Below are 20,466 nucleotides of genomic sequence, written 5' to 3' on the forward strand. Positions count from 1 at the left end.
TTTTCATGTATTCTCAGAAAAAAAAAAATGCCTCAGTTGGAAGCTATGTATTGTTTTACTTCCCCAAAATGTAATGGGATACTTAATCTTCTAAAAATGCTAATTTTAAAGATGCTTTACAGATACCTGGTAAGAAAACAATAGGCTGTAGCCCTCAAGCTGATCAAGTTCAAAAATAGTTTCTGAATCAAATACTAGTGTTAGAATTGCTTGTAAAGGCTCACATAAAGGTCAGAATTTTAATTCCAACCACACTTGACACTCAGTTACTTTCAACACCATGCAACCCTGCAAAAGTCCAAAATATATATTATTTTTGGATACTGAATAGCCAGTACTAATATAAAACTAAGTTCTGCTAAATTTTATATGGTCTTTGAAACAAAGATATTTCCAAGCAACATACACTCCAAAAATTTTTCCTTCTGTGTACGATGATTTCTCTTGGGACTCTCTCAACTATCTCAAGGATGGAATGCAGAGCAATGTGTCCATAAAAATTTTAGTTGATGCTCAGAACTGGTTCAGAAAATGTGTTATCCACTAAAAAAGATTCTGGTAGAACTGGGCTGGTTTAATTAGTCAATAATGGAAATATCCTGGCCTTGAGCAGTATTCTTTATATTCAAAGTTATTCCTATGGGGTATATTCATGTGCATTAGAGGATAAAGTCTTAAATATAAATTCATTCTGTGAGGTAAGATGTTTGGACAGTGACCACTATTTTTGAATCCTGCTTCCCCTTAAAAACTTCATACTTTCTTCTTCAAAAGAAACAAATTGTTTCCAATTTCCTTATGCTTCCTTACATTTCTATTTCTTTTCATGAATACAGCATCTTTTAAAACTTGCGGCCCACTGAATTCTTAGACGTCAGTATCATATCAGCAAACTTTAACTTACTGTTTCTACCTATGAATCACAGGTTTAACAAATAAAACTAACCCTGTTGTGGAAAAACATTTTGCGCCACATATTACATTAAAAACTAGACTTTTAAGCTGTTTAATTACACAAGGACAGATTTTCTACAATAGAGATTATACTCTAGAAAGCATGTAAACAGTATTTGTTAGCTGACCGGTTTTGTCAATAGTTTCTTGTCCTGTCTGAAGTACATTTTGACTCTTTGTATCAACAAAGATTTCTAATTGTTCATATAGGCAGTTAAAGGATGACAGGAGATTCTGTTACGTATTTGATGTCATTAGCATCAGTGGCTCCCAAATACTGACAGGATGAAATCTAAACTATCTCAAATATAGGATACTACAGTTACAGAAAATAGAGTAAGGGTTAGTAGCTTAGATTTTATAAAGGTTTTGTTGCTTTTACAGGTGGTAATAATGATGGTTTCTTTAATATATTAGGCTTTCCCTAAACTGTTCATAAAAAGTCCTTAGTTCTGCTCCATTCCCACTGTCAATTTTAGTAACCAGCAATAACAACCAAATAATAACCAGAAGTTACAACCAAATTTATGCTGTCACTATGTTATTTAAATTTACATAACATTCATCAACAGAGGGTATTTTTAAAAGCAAATACAGTATTCAAGGCTATAAATAATTAAGGGCTGTGTTTCTAATTTAGGATCTGATGACCAAATTAGAATAGCAATAGCCACAAACACTATATTTACTTAATATTTAATCAACTATGAAGTAAACACCTGTATTACACAGCATGAAACTTTAATAATATGCTCTGTGTAAGTATATAGCTCCTAAACAGTTAGTTCTAAAAGCCATACTTACTCTCGTGGAATTGTGATTTCTCATATGTGTATAAAAAGTTACTCATGGTAACAATATTTATTTGTTTACACAAATAATTGAGACAGTTTAACACTGTAATTATTCATTCAAAAATGGCTGATTAAAGGAAAAATCAACATAGAGTAATCGGTTTGAAGTTGGACCAGAGTTTAAACTTAACTCTTGGGGGATCCCTGGATGGCTCAGCGGTTTGGCACCTGCCTTTGGCCCAGGACATGATCCTGGGGACCCAGGATCGAGTCCTGTGTCAGGCTCCCTGTGTGGAGCCTGCTTCTCCCTCTGCCTGTGTCTCTGCCTCTTTCTCTGTGTCTCTCATGAATAAATAAATAAAATCTTAAAAAAAATAAACTTAACTCTTTGGTCTGTTGGCAATATGCATCTAGAGCAACCATCTTGGATTGTCAGCAGTCTCAGTTTACACATGCAGTTCCACTCTAATTGTTAACAGTACCTTTTCTGACTCTCACAAGTGTCTTAATTTGGGTAATTTAAATTTCATCCTATGTAAACACTGATATCCTTATGTGAAAAAAAGATACTATAAGAAAACTTATTTAGGAATCATCCCTGACACAAAGCAGGTATTTAATAAATCATAGCTATTATTATAATCAGTCATCTAAAGGGCAATAATAATCTAAACTCCTAAATAACATTTTTCATAATTTCTGCCTCTCTCTGGTGTTAATCCTCTCTTTTGTAACATATATACATGCACACATGAATCATAAGGATGTTTTAGGAGAAGTTTTTAGAGTCCCTTTAAGGAAATTTGAAAAACTTAGGGCTATTATAAGCCTCAGAATAAAAAAAAAAATAGTGTTTCTTTTTTTTTTTTTTTTTTTAAGATTCTATTTATTTATTCATGAGAGACACACAGAAAGAGATAGAGAGGCAGAGACACAGGCAGAGGGAGAAGCAGGCTCCATGCAGGGCGCCCGATGCAGGACTCAATCCCAGGACTCCAGGATCAGGCCTTGGGCTGAAGGCGGCGCTAAACCTCTGAGCCACCCGGGCTGCCCAAATACAGTTTTTAAGTAACACAACTATCTGATAATATAACTTTGAAATAAAATCACAGAATAAATATTTTCCTTCAAAATCTCCTTAGAAGGTCATAGTTATTTAAAAATTCCTAACAGAGACTTTGAAAACCAATAGCCCATCTCTAAGTCTTTTAGAAACTAGAGCCTGAAAAAACATATAAAGAAGTTATTAAAATGAAAATACGAAGAAATATTTTAACTTACCTGAACAGCACAACCCAGTAAAAGTAAAAGCAACTTTTTAACTTCTTCTGTGCCTTGTTCTGAAATAAAAACGATTGCTAAGTACTACATTTTACTTTAGTTCAACTCTCTTTCTTACATTAGTAGAATCCCTTCTAAAGGTAACATTCACAACAACTTGACCCAAGGATAAGTATGCAAGTATAGTGCAGAATTCAAAAAAGCAACTCTGTGTGCATAATGTGGTAATAGCAGAAGAAATGGGCAAGGATGTTCATTTTGAAGGGCTGCAGTATAGACAAAACAGGCTTCAAAACTCTATACAATAAAGTATGCTAACTATAAATGCACTAGTTTTCCATAAATGATTACAACATGCCAAATGAAGAACTGCTGATATATAGAGACATGTCACAAATTCAGGCCAGTGGTTCCTAATAGGTCTGGTTTCTTTTAGGCCTACTAACATTTTCTTTCTAAAACACCTATCTCATGATTTATCTACCTATAAAATTTAAATGGGTTTCCACTGTGTATACTCATGAGGATCAAAAGCTTAATTAAATGTTACAGCAAGGATGGTAAAATGAATGTATGTAATAAGCTGGATACAGTTAATGATTTATAATAGACCTGGAGAGTACATTTGCTGTCAAACAATACTCAATAATTCAGATTTTCTCAAAACATATAGGGGACAAAAATAAAAAAAAATCACTTCTTTGGTCCAGAATATCACCATCAGGGCAATTTGTCTATGACAAGTCCTAAACTTCTTTTCTAACAGTATACTCCAGGAAACAACCTACTTTCTTAGACAAGCTAATCACTTTTCCCAAATATATGTACATCCGCACTCCTCTGCCTTCACTTCTGTCACTCTCTTTCTTTCCTACATTCATCCCTCTAGTGAATACCTTACTAATCACAATCCTAGGTACAGCTCACTAACACTGTGGTGTAGTCTTCTCTGGCCAAACTACCTACCAATGGTCTCCAACCCTCACTAACCTGCCAACCTTATAAATGATGGCTGTATATTTTATATGCCTTAGTACTTTTATATAGCTCTATTTTGTATTAATTATTACATAATTTCCCAGGCATCTGTGCATCTCTCACCAAAGCACAAGATCTTCCAGACTACAGGCCATTTTCTTTATATTCTTGGTCTCTATAATTTGGCAGGTAATTACTAAATGCATGTGAAATTGAAAATTCCATTTTACACACAAAATTTTTTTTTCATTTTTTACTTTGTAAAATCAAATATCCCAGAATATCTCTAAAGACTATCTAAACTCCTAATTCACCTCATCTAAGTGGTAATTTCCTCAGGAAAAACAGTTGTTTGATTTTAGTGTTTATTTTTGTTTGTTTTGAATGAGAATGGGGGGTGGGGTTTAGAGAAGATACACTTGGATTTGGGTTATGGGTAGCCTAAAAGAGTAAGTCCACTGTTGAACTGGTTAGTAGCTACTAATTTCTCCAATTGTTTAAAAATTAAAACTCTGAATAGGTCACATTTAAAATCTGGCAAAAGGCAGAAATTTCTGAAGAAAATAATTTAAATGATCGAAAAAAGCTGTTTCTCATCTTTCCATTTAGAAGTAGTTTAATATAAATGATAACATCAATCAGTAAAATCTTAGATTTGAACTGCTCTAGCAATGAAAAATAGCAGATGTATGAATATAAACCTAGAAATTACTTCAAAATCACTTCTTTCCTAAGGTTATGTTCCCTGAATCTTGTACCCACATTATCTTCTATACTTGTTTATGATGAGACACTAAAAATCATTACAGAAAAGTACTGATTTGGCAGAGCTGAAAAAACACTGAACTTAACATAAAATGTACTTAATCCCATCTACATATTATAAATATTCTGAGTTTATTTTCTCTCTACAAAATGGAGTATCACCTCTGACTTTCCCTAGAGTCATGAAAAACCTACTGTGTTCATTTAAATAAGATCTTGATCAGCATTACAGTATTACACAAAGTTAAGGCTACTATCACATTAGTTTAATACTTACCAGAAAAAGGATTTTTACCAATGATTAAGACATTTGGCAATGACATCATGATCAACTGCTGCAAAGTCTCCTGTAAAAAGACACCCCAAAGACTGTTATATGGGTAATGCTGACTAGATAATTATCAAATAGCTATAACTTATGATTTGTGCCCTTCTCTATAGCAGATATGCTATACTTCCATTAAAAAGCTTTTAAAAAGGTGAAAGAAGTTATCCAAGTTGTTCAAAAGACACTGAAGTGTCTGAAACTTTTTGTAACTTTAAGTTAATGAATTAAGTAACAAAAATTATAATGTCAGCTAGGCTTAATAACATATCTAATACCTTCAAAATAGGGGTACCTGGGTAGCTCTGTCAGTTAAGCATCAACCTTGGCTCAGGTCAGGATCCTAGGGTCCTGGGATAGAGAGCCCTGTTGGGCTCCCTACTAAGCAAGGAGTCTGCTTCTCCCTCTCCCTCTGCCCCTGCTCATTCTCTTACTCACTCTTTCTCAAATAAATAAGTAAAATATTCAAAAAAAAATACCACCTACAAAATAAGTGTCCAAGTGGAACAGGTCCAGTATTTATTTGGAAATGTAAGTTTTAGGTGTTAGATATTTAAACAACATTCCTCAATAAAAGATCAAGTGTGTGTACTTTTTTTGATCTTTTGTTACTTCTCTTTAAGGGAATTAATACTTCATTAAAAATTGCATCTTACGATCATTTCATGCAAGTGAGCTCTTCCTCAGTAAATCATTATTTCTCTATCTATAATAGAGGTTTACTTTGATTTTTGTCAAACTTTCAGTGATAAGAATATACTCACATTCTGATAGTACAGGATGATTCAGAAAGAATTGAATGCTTTCAAATTACTCATTTTAGGTAAAAATCAACTGTGCATCTTCCATTTATTCTACCCCCTTGTTGAGGAAATGAAGGGAGACAATGCATCTGTCATTACTAATAGTGACATGCTACAAAGGACCTGGGATGAATCAGGCTATAGGACTGATAGGTGCCCTGGGATATTACTGAATCTTGGCAAGATTCTAGAAATAACTGTGAATGTCCTTACAATTTGGCTTCCGCTACATATTCAAACATAACTAGTTACCAAGGAATAAGTTTTTAAAAGTACTTCATTCTCTCTGAATCACACTTTACTTGATTTTTTTTTTAATTTGTATTTATTTATGACAGTCCCACAGAGAGAGAGAGAGGCAGAGACACAGGCAGAGGGAGAAGCAGGCTCCATGCACCGGGAGCCCGACATGGGACTCGATCCCGGGTCCCCAGGATCGCGCCCTGGGCCAAAGGCAGGCACCAAACTGCTGTGCCACCCAGGGTTCCCACTTTACTTGATATTATGATGAAGGTGCAAATACCATGAAAAGTTAACTTGTATTGTCCTTTCAGATGTGTAATTCTAGATCCAAAAAAACATTTTCCCATAGCCAGTATGTGACATGTACTAGAGGCTCATTAGAATTAACCTTTTATCTGTAATTCTTTGTAGACATATATAAGAATTTTTCAAAGCATTTTCTTCAGTGTTATATTTACTATGCCTTTAAAAAACTATTATCAAAAACATGCATATATTTAAAGAAAAAGTATATACTCTGTATGTGTACCTGGTTAGATAAATAATTAACAATATTAAGAATAAGAATCAAAAACTGCTAAAATCACTTACTCCAAAGACTGAGGCTGAATCTGGTTATTTAATAAATGAATTTTCCAGTTCAAAGCAAGTTACCTCTAGATGTAACATGCTATGAGCTAAGTAGGTAACAGCAATGGACTTAAAGGAATAAATTTCTAATTCTTCTAATTTTTAGTTTCCTTGACTTGAAGCAGAATTATCAGGACTGTTTTTGAACATATGTAAAAGAAATCATAAATAAAAGATGTATAAATAAAAGTAATCACTATTTTGTCTCTTCCATTTAGTGGATACAGTTTAAGTCAGAACAAAGAATATTCAAATTCAGTATCATAAAAAGAGGCATTAAATTTAAAGAGCTCCCCAATTATTAGAAAAAAAGCTTTATTTCAACTTCAAGAAAGGATTAATTCTCATTTTACACCTCTTATTTTGGGATAACATGAGTGAAAACTGATAAATCATACTAGAAAATATCAACTTTTCAAGGTAATTTATTATATTGATTTGCCATATAACATTTTATGTTGGTACACTGTTATAACAAAGCTGTCCAGCCAAACAGTAATATTCAATATATATGGTACTAGCTCATCCCTTGTAGCCTCTTCCTCAGTTGGCTCCCCATTCTTTCTCTATTCTGTTACCCCATTCCTCATACTAATTCAGTCTCTTTACAAAGATGAAAGCAACCTCAAAGATTCTTTCACCATATGGTATCATCAATGAGCTCATGTGTTTCACTTTTAACAGTATGAAATTCTATTATATTTGGGTGACACAACTTCTACAGGAAATTGCTAAATTCAAACTTATTTCCATGTATCTAAAAATGTACTTTAGTATCGTAGAATCTTATACCCAGCATAGCATACTCTGATGGAGTAGAGTCCAAAAGCCTAGGCTTAAATGAAAGTTCCATGACTTACCATGTATGTGACTTTTGTTGGGAAAGGTAGGAAATAAAAGTATAAAGTTTTTTTTTAAATTTTTATTTATTTATGATAGTCACACAGAGAGAGAGAGAGAGAGAGAGAGAGGCAGAGACACAGGCAGAGGGAGAAGCAGGCTCCATGCACCGGGAGCCTGACATGGGATTCGATCCCGGGTCTCCAGGATCGCGCCCTAGGCCAATGGCAGGCGCCAAACCGCTGCGCCACCCAGGGATCCCCAAGTATAAAGTTTTTAAAGTGATAAACGTTATAAAATATTAGTTAATGTGAGAAAGTCTACTTTTCTACTCTACTTTTACTTTACTTTCAAATACTAATTTTGTTATTTCTGAAAGTACTAATATTAGGTAAGTCAGGTAAAAACTATACAAATTTTTAAAAAACTCAAATTATTCTAAAACCTCTATCTGGTTCTATAAGTTTTTCAGAGGATTATAGCTACATTTTTGTAGAAATTCCTATTTCCCTATTCTAATCTTACAAGTAACATTGAAAAACAGAGAGGACACATAAAAGATATCAGAGGCTAAAAACACCTGACTGCTACTGTTAAAGCTCTATTATATACCCTAGACTTTCCAGACTTCACTTAGTTCTAAAGGTGCTCATCATTAAGGTGCTAACGCAATGGAAAAATGATACACAAATGAGCCCAGGATAAATACGATTTTAAGTAGGAGGAATAAATTAATTGAAGGGTTACGGATGATAACACACATGTATATGAACTAGTGAAGATACTTTACTTTGTTAGAAAAGTGATTAAAAAATATTAAAAAGTATGGAGAAGGAATTTTAGCAATACAACTGAAGAGCTGAGAAAGTTATGAGGAAATCAGGGCAGTTATTTATTCAACAACTATTTTCTGTGTTTATTATCTGCCAGACACTGTAGTAGACACTGGAAATACAGTAATAAACAAACAAAAATCTGTGCTCTTGTGGAATGTACATTTTAGTAGGGTAAACAGAAAATAAGTAAAATGGTTTTGATAATAAGCGCTAAGGATAAAAATAACAAAGCAGGGAATGAAAAGGATTACTGGAGGTAGAGATAAGAAGGTATTCAAGTATTCAAATACAAAGAATTTGAGAATTTTCAGGACCATTTAAGCAAATTTTCACAGAACAGGGAGAAATTCTATCCTCATATGAAAACCATCTAGAACGATCTGGAGAACAGCAATATTTAAAAAAGAAAAAGACAAAACAGAAAACAACTGGCAGAAATTATGTTAATAGAAAAGTGCTCTGATAGATACAAGTAGTTTTATTCCCATTACTTTTTTTGACCTACAACTTTTCTATAAAAAATGGTTTATTATTTTTAGTTGACCATCTAAAAAGGGTTTTTTTCCTGATATACAAGTTTCTGTGAATTAAAGTTCAGTTGCTAAAGCACTGTAAGAAAGACTATTTCACACATTTGTGCCAGTCACAGACAGTATTTAGTTATTCTTTAAAGATAACTTAAACTAGGCTTCTCCTTCTTCCTATAAGTTATCCATAAACTATATTCATAGTAAGTAATTAAACAACACTTCTGGCAAAGGGCTGGGCTCATCTTCCTTTCCTGAGTCACACACACACTGAGCAAAATGCACATTACTACAGTACTAAATACAAGTTTCAAAGATTTCTAAAATATAAGAGTCTCTTCCAATCTATTTTAAAAATTCAAACAATTATATTTATCATAGTATTTATATTTGTCCTTTTATCTGTGTTATTAGTGAAAAACATTAAGGGGCACCTGGGTGGCTCAGTGGTTAAGTGTCCAACTCTTGATTTCGGCTCAGGTCATGATCTCAGAGTTATGAGATTGAGCCCCACATGGGGCTCTGTGTTGGGCATGGAGTCTGCTCAAGATTCTCTCTCCCCCTTTCCTTCAGCCCACCCTCCCTTTCTGAAGAAAGAAAGAAAGAAAGAAAGAAAGAAAGAAAGAAAGAAAGAAAGAAAGAAAGAAAGAAAAGAAAGAAATTAAGATTTATTTTACTGTATTTTAATAGTTTACAGAAAAAAAAGGAAATGAATGGCATTAAAAAGAGCATCTGACCAAAGTGTCAAAAACGTGATGAAATATAAAGTATGTGTCGTATAAAACACAAAGGTCTCGTTTCCTTGGCTCCTAAGTTTTGTTAATAGTACAAATGTTGCTTGTTATAACAGAGGCTAAACAAAACCTTAAAAACTACCAGCTTTTTCTGGCAACTAGATTAATGGTACCAGACCATTTTGTTTTTAATACTGATGACATCAACCATGCAAAAGTTTCCTAATAAATTTAAAATTTTTAATAGTAAAGTGTTCTTTTATTTCTGAGCCTTGAATGATTCAGCTTATTATTTTTTTTAAGACTTAATTTATTTATTTGATAGAGAAAGAGAGAGAGCACAAGCAGGGGAAGTGGCAGGCAGAGGGAATTAAAAAGATAGGTAACTTAACAGGTGACAAGAACTGCACTGATGTAGACTTTAACTTAGAAATCTGTCTTATATTAAACAGGCCATGTGTGTCTTGGTTACATACATGAGGGAAAAAATTTAGTAAATCAATTAATTATGTAAATAAGGCGGCTGGTCTATTCCTGAAGATACTTTAAAAGTGTCTTGGAAACATCTTATCTAAGGATACGAAACACTGGGTTGATGGCAGAAATGGTTTAATAAACTGATTCTAAAGGAAAAACACAGGGGAATGATACAAGAATTTCAATCTTCAGAATGTTTTGTGTTTTATATGTACCTGAAACAGTACTGACAAAATGTTAAGATATTCAATCATTTCTAGCCCTAATTAGTCCATTATATTCAAACTCGTATTAATAAAAACAAAAGGGTATATGTAACTGGTCACCCAGCAAATGTTAATGAAATATTTACAGATATGTCTGAAAAAATGGTGACAATTCAAGACAAGTCAAAATGTTAATAATAAAATCACTTGGCATTATAAATATTTGTACTTCTCAAATTTGACACTATTAACATTTTAGGCTGCATAATTCTTAGTTTTAGGAAACTGTGCTGTGGATCACAGGATAGTTAGCTGCATTCCTGGCTTCTACCCACCAAATAGCAGTAGTATTCCTTTGTGTGACAACCAAAAAGGTCTCTAATCACCGACAAATGTTGCCGAGGGGATAAAAGCACCCTTCATTAAGAACCATTTATCTAAACTGTTGAACTGATGGATTTCACAATTTGCTCTTCCCCAAATTTCTTGATGATGATATCATTAGATTAACATGATTAATAAAAGGTAATTTCAACACCTGGCTTTAGGCAGGAGGAAGACAAAAAGACAACAGAAGCTGAATAAAAAAGAAATACTACTACATATCACAACATGAATAAACCTTGAAATCATTCTGCTAGGTAAAAGAAGTCAGTAACAAAAGACCATGTAGTATATAATTCCATTTTTATGAAATTCCCAGAATAGGCAAATCTTTAGAGGCAAAAATAGGTTTTTGCAGTTGCCTAACACTGGGGTAGTGGAATGGTGGTGGTGGTATGTGTGTGTGCAGGATAAGGAAAATAGGAGTAACTGCTTATAGACACAGGGTTCCTTTTTGGAGTGACAAAATTATTCTAAAATTGGTTGACTGATGTACAACACTCTAAATGTACTGAAAACCATTGAACTGGACATTTTAAATGGGTTAACTGTATAGTACATGAACTATATTTCAATATAACTGTTTTATAAAACCCCAAAAGCAATAGTATACAATATAGAATTAAGTTGCACTGACAACTGACTTAAGATTCTGCTGCAGGGGGATCCCTGGTGGCTCAGTGGTTTAGTGCCTGCCTTTGGCCCAGGGCACGATCCTGGAGTCCCGGGATTGAGTCCCGGGATTGAGTCCCGCGTCGGGCTCCCAGCATGGAGCCTGCTTCTCCCTCCTCCTGTGTCTCTGCCTCTCTCTCTCTATCATGAATAAATAAATAAATAAATCTTTAAAAAAAAAAAAGATTCTGATGCAGAAATTCCTTTGCCTTCCAAGGAATCTCACTGAAATTTTCAAGGCAAACTTCCATCTCCCTAAAGATAATATAAAATTAAAAATCAGGCCTGGTTTTAACAAGAATGAAATTGATGACTGTCAAAGTAAGTCACTGTATCACTTAATTTACTTGTTTCAAATCTAAAAATACTGATATGAAACAATATTAAAAAACAAATAGATGTCTTATTTATTCAAGTCAACTTGAGGAAAATGACAGGTGGAATATTGGCAAGTAATACAAAAAGTTTATTAAAAACCTAGCACAGACTTACTTCTGGCAACAAGGAGTACTATATATTAGAAAGGAAGGAAGGAATCCAAAAGTGCTGTAAAGGTTTTTTTTTTTTAATATTTTATTTATTTATTCATGAGAGACACATAGAGAGAGGCAGAGACACAGGCAGAGGGAGAAGCAGGCTCCATGCAGGGAGCCCGATGTGGGACTTGATCTCGGGTCTCCAGGATCACGCCTTGGGCTGAAGGTGGCGCTAAACCACTGAGCCACCCAAGCATCCCAATGCTGTAAAGTTTTTAAAAATTCTCTTCAGGGATCCCTGGGTGGCGCAGCGGTTTGGCGCCTGCCTTTCGCCCAGGGCGCGATCCTGGAGACCCGGGATCGAATCCCACGTCGGGCTCCCGGTGCATGGAGCCTGCTTCTCCCTCTGCCTGTGTCTCTGCCTCTCTCTCTCTCTCTCTGTGACTATCATAAATAAATAAAAATTAAAAAAAAATTCTCTTCAAATGACTGAACAATAAACAAACAAATAATCAATCAATCAATCCCTGGGTTCAGCCTATGGCGTGATCCTGGAGTCCTGGGATCGAGTCCCACATCGGGCTCCCTGCATGAAGCCTGCTTCTCCCTCTACCTATGTCTCTGCCTCTCTCTCTCTCTGTCTTTCATGAATAAATAAAATCATTAAAATAAATTAAATAAATTAAAATATAATCCTCAGTTAAAAGACAAAACAGAAAAAAAAATTGAACCATACAAAGGAAGACAAGAAAGCTGTTTTTCTTGGCCTTTGGTAGAGGCTGAGGAGGGTTATTTCCCTAAGGATTTGCAATAACGTAGTATTAGCTTTAAAAAAAAATGCAAACACATAAATACATAATTTGCATATACACAAATGCAGAAAAAGGCTTCCAGAAATACATACATTCAGATGCTAATAGTGGTAATCTCTAGGCACTGAAATTATGTTTGCATTTTCTCAGTTTTTTCTAGTGTTCTATCGTATACAAGTATTGCTTCTAAATATTATAGTGCTACTTAAAATAAATTAAAGTGGTTCTGGGCTAGTTGCACAAATGAAACAAATCCTCTCTGGAGCAATATATCCTTGGCCCAGACACAAAAGTATTCTCACAAATAAATTCCCTCCCACCCAAAACAAAGTCACAATTAATATACACCCACACCTTACTGCCACTGCTGCCACCACTACCATGAGAAATAGCAAGCTGAAAACAAAAGGTATATTCAGATACCCACAGATCTAACTTCAGATTTTGGAATTATCATGCATAAAATCTAAAATAGAAAAAAAATTAATTTCTGAAGAAATAAGAGCATGATTAATAAACAAAAATGAAAAGCAAAGAGAAAAAAATTAAACAGAACTTCTCCAAAGGAAAGAAAGAATTACTGAGTCAAAAGTTAAACAGTGGGTTAAACAGAAGATCTGACACATATGAGAGGCAAAAAAGGATATGAGACTAACAGGAAAGAGAGTTTAGAAGAGAATATTAGCAGCCAACAGAGAAAAAAGATAGTTTAACCTAAGAACAAAAATTAGACTGATAGCTTTCTCCAGAACAAAAAGGAATCCTGAGATAGAAGAATAAAATCTGTAAAACACTGAGAGAAAAGTAATTGTTAACAAAGACCTGCATACCCAATAAAACTATCTTTCAGGAACAAGGGTAAAATAAAGGCATTCTCAGACAAATAAACATTGAGAAACTTCATCATTAATAAGTCTTCTCTAAATAAACATTTAAAGGGTATATTTCAGTAAGAAAATAATACCAGAGACAGTTCTGATATAAAAAAGAAAATCCCATGAGAAGGAATTAAAAAAAAAAACAAACAAACACATAGCTTGATCTAAAAGGATATTGATTCTATTTATTTAACAGTATTTACCATATCTAATCTATGGGTTTTTTTTTTTTTAAAAAAAAAGAACTAAAATACAAGACAAGAACAGCTTAAAAGTCATCATTGGAATGACTGGAGTTAAAGTATTCTAAGATCACAGTGATGAGGGAAGAGAAGACTAGCTGAGGACAAAGTACATTGACAAGTCCTTGAAACAGGGAGAGTGACATTCCTCTACAGACTCAACTGCCTCAATGTTCATACTTTGCTAAGGGCAGAAGGCAATCTTAGCCGGATCCCCAGGATCCTGTAAGTCTACTTTAACATATAAAAATTCCTTTAGAAATGTCCTTTATCTCTACCCCCCAAGATACATGTTGGCAATCATCCCCCAAGCATATGGTCCACTGATATACATCTGAAGGTCTCATGACTTAGGTTTTATTAGTCTATAATAAGTGACCTTTTCCCAATAATAGCTAATCCACTCAAGGTCTTGGAAATCTTGCTTCCAAAATTCCTTAGAGAGTACACTATCTCCAAACCCCTTCCAACTCCCAAGTATATAATCAGCCACCCCTCACAGGCCTGGGGCAGCAAGTCTTCCTGCCCTTAGATCCTGTCATTTAATAAAACCATCATTTTGCACCAAAGACGTGTCAAGAATTCCTTCTTGGTCGTTGGCTCCAGACCTCACTTATATTCCAAAACTTCCATCAATAGCACTATTTCATAAAAGATTAAAGATATTAATTTTGGCCTTTGCTAGGGTAAAAATGGAATGTATAGAGAGTAGCCTTTAAAAAAACAGAGGATGGAAAACATTTAAATCAGTAGAAAAAAAAATACGTGGGAACAATTACTTACAAACAGTATAATTCTCCATAATAATTCAAAAATGTAACTCATTTGCACTCAATTACATAGCTTTCAAGTGGATAAAGGCAAACTTGACTAATCTATCATCATAATGGGAGACTCCAACTTATCTTTCTAATAACTGACAGATCGAGAGACAAAATTAAACAGGCGATAAAAGGTTGAAAAACGCAATTAACAAACTTGCTCTGACCCTGCACTCAAAGAACTGGACAGTACCTATCTTTCTGAAATTTACATGAAATTTTTAATAAAAACTAACAACACAATGGGACAAGCCAAGTAACTATTAACAAATGTCAAAGAATCAGTATCATAGAAACTATATTCTTTAATCAAAAAAACAAAGAACATTCTTGAAAAATAAGTTCAGAAATCTAAAGACATGCTTCTAAAGTAGAATGAGAAACCACAACAAAATGAGAAAATGCATAAAAATAAATATTTTTAAAAATACAACATACCAAAACTTGTGTGATGTAGCTTACAACAATTCTTAAAGGTATATTATACAATAGCCTGAAGAATGATCATATTTAAACTCTGAAATATGATCCAATTTTAGTTTTAAAAAGGACAATAAAAAATACACTTTTCAAAGGCATAATTCAAGTAGCTTAAAGTGTTGCAGTATTGAAGCTCTCAGAAACTAGGAACTGGTTTTAAAAATTTATAAAATACAATAATTATTTTTAAAATTAGATAATTATGAAGTGCTTGTTTGTATCTTTAATACTGCATAAGTAATAAATTATGTCAATACTGCTCTATCTTCAGCAAATAAACCAGTATCTGGCAGGTAATAAGCATTTAGTATATGTTAGGTGAGTGATACTCACCTTTTGTTATTACACAAAAATGTGATTACACAAGCATTTATTAAAATACTAAATAAAAAAAAGGACCACTTACCTGGTAATAAAATTTTATCTGTCTCACCAAAATGGAAAGATTATGAATTCTAAGTGAGGCATCATTGTTGACTTTTTTATTTACTCTCTGACTCTCCGATTTAGGATTACTGTAAGAAATTAAGAACAGATGCTTTAGTCTAAAATTATATCGCAATATAGCTATTATCCTACAGATGACTGAAAATAACCACAGAATGAATTTTTTCTTTAAAAAAATTATATATCCATATGCATTAAGAGATGATCCAAAAGGACAGGTTTTTTTGACATGTGTTCTGTGTTTCTAATTAATATAAATGCATTTGATATTTCTAAGACAATGGTAAAAGAAATTTGAAATGTAAGTCAAATATTGTCCTTCATTCTCAATTTGTTTCCCCATCTTCCTGGGATAATTAACCTCTTCTTTCCCTTAAATATATGTATTTCCATCACCCAAAATAAATCTATTTAAATCAAGAATATAAAATATGAGCTAATAACCAAGAAATGCTGTATCTCCTCACTGAATATTTGGCCAGGCACTGTCCCGCAAAAATTAAACAATGTAGTTATGACACAGGTTTAATCTTTAATCTTGCGTAAATTTTAGATTCAGTGAAAACAAATGGTTGAATGATTCTGAGGTAGCAGAAACTGAGGAAAAATAGACCATGGTTTAGAATGAGAAATTCAATTAACACCAAAAGCAAAGGCAATACAAACAAAAATAAAGAGGTGTGACTACATAAAACTAAAAACCTTCTGCACAACAAAGGAAACCATCAACAAAATGAAAAGGCAGCCTATGAAATAGGAGAAAATATTTGCAAATCATATAACTGATAAGAGGTTAATATCCAAAGTATATTTTTTAAGAAAACCTCAACAGCAAACAGTCTGATTTTAAAATGGGTAGAGAAACTGAACAGACATTTTTCTAAAAAAGACCTACAAATGGCCAATAAGTACATGAAAAGGTACTCAATATAATTAATCAAAAAAACACAAATCAAAAGCATAATGAAGTACCACTTTACATCTGTTAAAAGAGCTACCTCAAAAACATAAGAGATAACAATTGTTAACAAGGATGTGGAGAATAGGGAACTCTTTGTGCACTGTTATTAAGAATATAAATTGTTGCATCCACTGTGGAGGTTCATCAAAAAATTAAAAATAGAACTACTGTATGATTTAGCAAGCAACCCCATTTTTCAATATATAAGCCAAAGGAAGTGAAAATCGAATCTTGAAAAGATATCTGCATGTTCACTGCAGTATTATTTATAATAGCCAATACAGGGAAACAACATAACTGTCCATCAACAGATAAATGCACAAAGAAGATGTGAGATACACACACCTTATACGTATATATTAGAATTATTATTCAGCCTTGAGAAAGGAAATCCTGCCATTTGCAACATACAAATGGACATTGGAGGCATTTGATAATAAGCAAGACAGAGACAAATAATGTTCTTTTTTTTTTTTTTAACTTATGTTCTTTTTAAGAAGAATAGGAAATTCAAGTACAAGCGGTGACACTAGAACAGAAGGGAAGTTGATGCTAGAACACAAGCAGGTATGAGCTAGCTCCTCATTAGGGCAAAGAGGTCAGGCTAGAGAAAGAGCAATTAACAAATGTCTATTTCTTAATCTACTGTTTCAGTTGAAACAGTAGACATTAAATCAGGATTTCCTTTGCAAGGGCTGAACACATATCATAAAGCAGGAACCTATGCAGTTGTTGGGACAGAGTACTGTCCTATGATTATAACTTTAACTGCCATACCTACACACAAGAACGCAGAAAAGTAAAGAAATTGATAACTATACAAAAGAGGAAGTGAATAGAATCTCATTTCTTAATCCTTCCCTTTTTTACCCAGTTCATTACACTCCTAACACCTTCAGTTCCTTCCCCAGACAGATTAGACTTTATTGGTGCTTTATTTTAATAATTCTCAAACTTTTAGGCTCCAAACAACTTTTGTTTTTGTGGGCTATATTTTCTGTAACAGAAATTAAAACCGAGAAGGCTTCACAGGGATTTAGTTGTTAACTTATTTTTAAAATAATAAATTACATGCTTAAACATATCAAAGCAAAAAAGTTAGTGAGAAGAATAGCACTATTTTGACACATCTCTTTAATATCTAATTTAAACTTGAAAACCAGGGTTGCCTGACTTTATTTGTAAATTCATCTATCTATTGTTTGTGGTATATTGGTTCATGTACATGAAGGAAATTTAGTCTTACTCAGATATGTACTTTGAAGTAGAAAGATCCTTTGGAACCCCTGAGAGGATCATCAAACCATACTCTGAGAATTACTGTTTTACTGAGAATTATCGTTTTACCTCAAGTATTCTCTTGGCAACACTTCCAATATTTTGATCCTTTGTCATGTGACCAAACTAACACAGTCAATCCCCAACAATGGATCAGTTGAACCATGTACAGTGAGATTGCTCACAACATTAGATGAGAAAATAATACAATCAAAGTAAGCTGAAATATCAAATAGGATGGAACAGCTAGTACCAAACTTGCCTTCTTGCTATAAACAGCTAGAAAACTGGACAGAAAATGAAATAATTGTTTCAGACTTTGGACAGCAGGTATGCAATGCTAGCAAGATTCTCTTTAGTGAAGCAGTGAGGCACTTTCCAGAATGAGGTATTGGGAGGGATAGCCCAAGTCTCACTGAACTGAAGGACCCAAAACTTAAGAGTTCAAGGAAACTGAAGTAACTAAAATTTTCAGAAAAGAATACAGAGACAAGAGAACTATCCTAACATATAAGAGAGCTCCAAATATATGCCCTTAAGATTTTGGCTAAATACTAAGTTGTGCATGTGTACCCTAAATCCACAAGGCTGAGTAGAGGATAACTACAGGAATGCTGTAAGCTAAATAACAACCAAAGCTCACAAAATAAAGAAATTCAAGTTCTGACTGGCTGGAGTAAAAGAGACCTTGATAAACACCCAGAGCATTTAGCAGAGAGACCTCAGAAAAATATCTTAGAAGTAAGAATAATAGAGCAGTTGAGTAAAAACTATTCCAGAACCTTCCCAACAAAGCTTATAAAAATAAGCCTTGAAAAGATCAAGCTAATTACAAGCAACTTGACAACATGCCAAAACAAAATTATTCACTTCTTAAAGGAGGAGGGATCTAGACACTCCACAATGTAATAATCAAAATGTGTACTATACAACAAAAAAAATTACTAGACATGCAAAGAAGGAAAATAAGTGACTCATGACCAGGAAAGAAAAACAGTCAATAGAAACAGACCCAGAAATAGAAGAGATTATACACAGAGAAGACAAGGACTTTTAAAAAACCATTATAAATGCAGAAGACCCTTAGATGAAGTGGAATTAGAGGTGCTGACCCCTTGCACAGCCAAAAATCCACATAAAAGTTTTGATTTCCCCCCAAACTTAACTACTAATAGCCTGTTTCTCAGAACCTTGTCAATAACATAAGCAGTCAACTGACATATATTTTGTATATGTACATATACTGTATCCTAATAAACTTGAGAAAAAAATTAAGAAAATTATAAAATACATTTACAGTACTGTACTGTATTTATTAAAAACATCTGTGTATATGTGGACCCACGCAGTTCAAACCTGTGTTATTCAAGGGTCAACTGTAAAGGACTTAAAAAAGAAAACACAAACATTATATGGAGAGAAATGGAAACTGTTAAAGAAAAATCCCAAATGAAACTTCTAAAGCTAAAAAATACCTATCTGAAATGATAAATTCACTGCATGTTCTTTTTTTTTTTTAAGATTTTATTTATTTATTCATGAGACACAGAGAGAAAAGTAGAGACATGGGCAGAGGGAGAAGCAGGCTCCACCCAGGGAGCCTGATGTGGGACTTGATCCTGGGTCTCCAGGATCATGCCCTGGGCCAAAGGCAGACGATTAATCACTGAGCTACCAGGTGTCCCACATTGCATGTTCTTAATAGTAGACAGGAATAAAAAAAAATCCAAAGCAGAGGAAAAAAATTTAAAACCTGAAAAGAATGGAGTCTAAGTAATTTATGGGGCAGTATCAAACTTACAGAAAAGTTGTGTGGCCAAGTAGTCTTTTTCCCAAACTTCTTGAAAATAAGTTGCTGACCCAACATTCAATAATCTCCAAATATTTTAGTGTTTATTTTCTAAAAACATGTATAATTGTCAAAATCAGGAAATTAATATCTTACTATCATCCCATATTTAGAATTCATCCAAGTTTGTTATTCCCAAATAATGAATGGGTATCCTTTCTATGAAAAAGATCTAATTCAGAATCACACTTCTCATTCAGTAGTCTGAACTTCCATCTTTAGTTTCTTTCAGCTTGGAACAGCTTCTGTCTTTCCTTGAATTTCATAACCTAGACACTTTAAAAAGTTAAAGCCAGTTTTTCATAGAATGTCCTTCAATTGGGTTTACCTCATAGACTGTGTCTGATTCATAATTAAGTTCAGGTTATATATATTTGAAAGCAAAAACACAGAAAAGATGTGGCTTTTTTCAATGTATCCTAAGAGATGGTGCATGATTTCAATTTGTCTCATTACTGATAACATTCTCTTTTATCACTTGATTAAACTGGTAACTGCCAGTTTTCTCCATGATAATTATTTTTCTTTTATAATTATTAAGTTTTTTGTGAAAACATACTTTGTAATTATGTCAATAATCTGATCATCAATTTATTTATTTATATCAATACATACTAATGATTCCCTGTAATATTGAATGGATCATAGTCTATTATTATAATTATTTTTGATAACTAGTGTAGATTGCCTTTTCATTTTGTTGATTGTTTCTTGCATTTTGCATAAGTTTTTAGTTTGATGCAATCCCCTTTGTCTAATTTTGCTTTTGTCCT

General features: G+C 33.5%; 1 protein-coding gene across 3 annotated transcripts in view; it reads right to left on the minus strand.

Annotated features, from left to right (window-relative positions):
- The window catches only part of CCDC88A (coiled-coil domain containing 88A), a 133,356-nt gene that overhangs the window by 86,342 nt on the left and 26,548 nt on the right, over positions 1-20,466 (minus strand). For all 3 annotated transcript variants that reach the window (XM_041755671.1, XM_041755670.1, XM_041755669.1), the window contains exons 3-5: positions 15,565-15,673; positions 5,050-5,119; positions 3,030-3,088 (exon numbers count right to left, since the gene is read on the minus strand). In XM_041755671.1, coding sequence (XP_041611605.1) covers positions 3,030-3,088; positions 5,050-5,119; positions 15,565-15,673 — 238 coding nt within the window. The remainder of the gene's footprint in view (positions 1-3,029; positions 3,089-5,049; positions 5,120-15,564; positions 15,674-20,466) is intronic.

The sequence above is a fragment of the Vulpes lagopus genome, chromosome 5 (assembly GCF_018345385.1).
Source record: "Vulpes lagopus strain Blue_001 chromosome 5, ASM1834538v1, whole genome shotgun sequence".
In the NCBI taxonomy this organism is placed as follows: Eukaryota; Metazoa; Chordata; class Mammalia; order Carnivora; family Canidae; genus Vulpes; species Vulpes lagopus.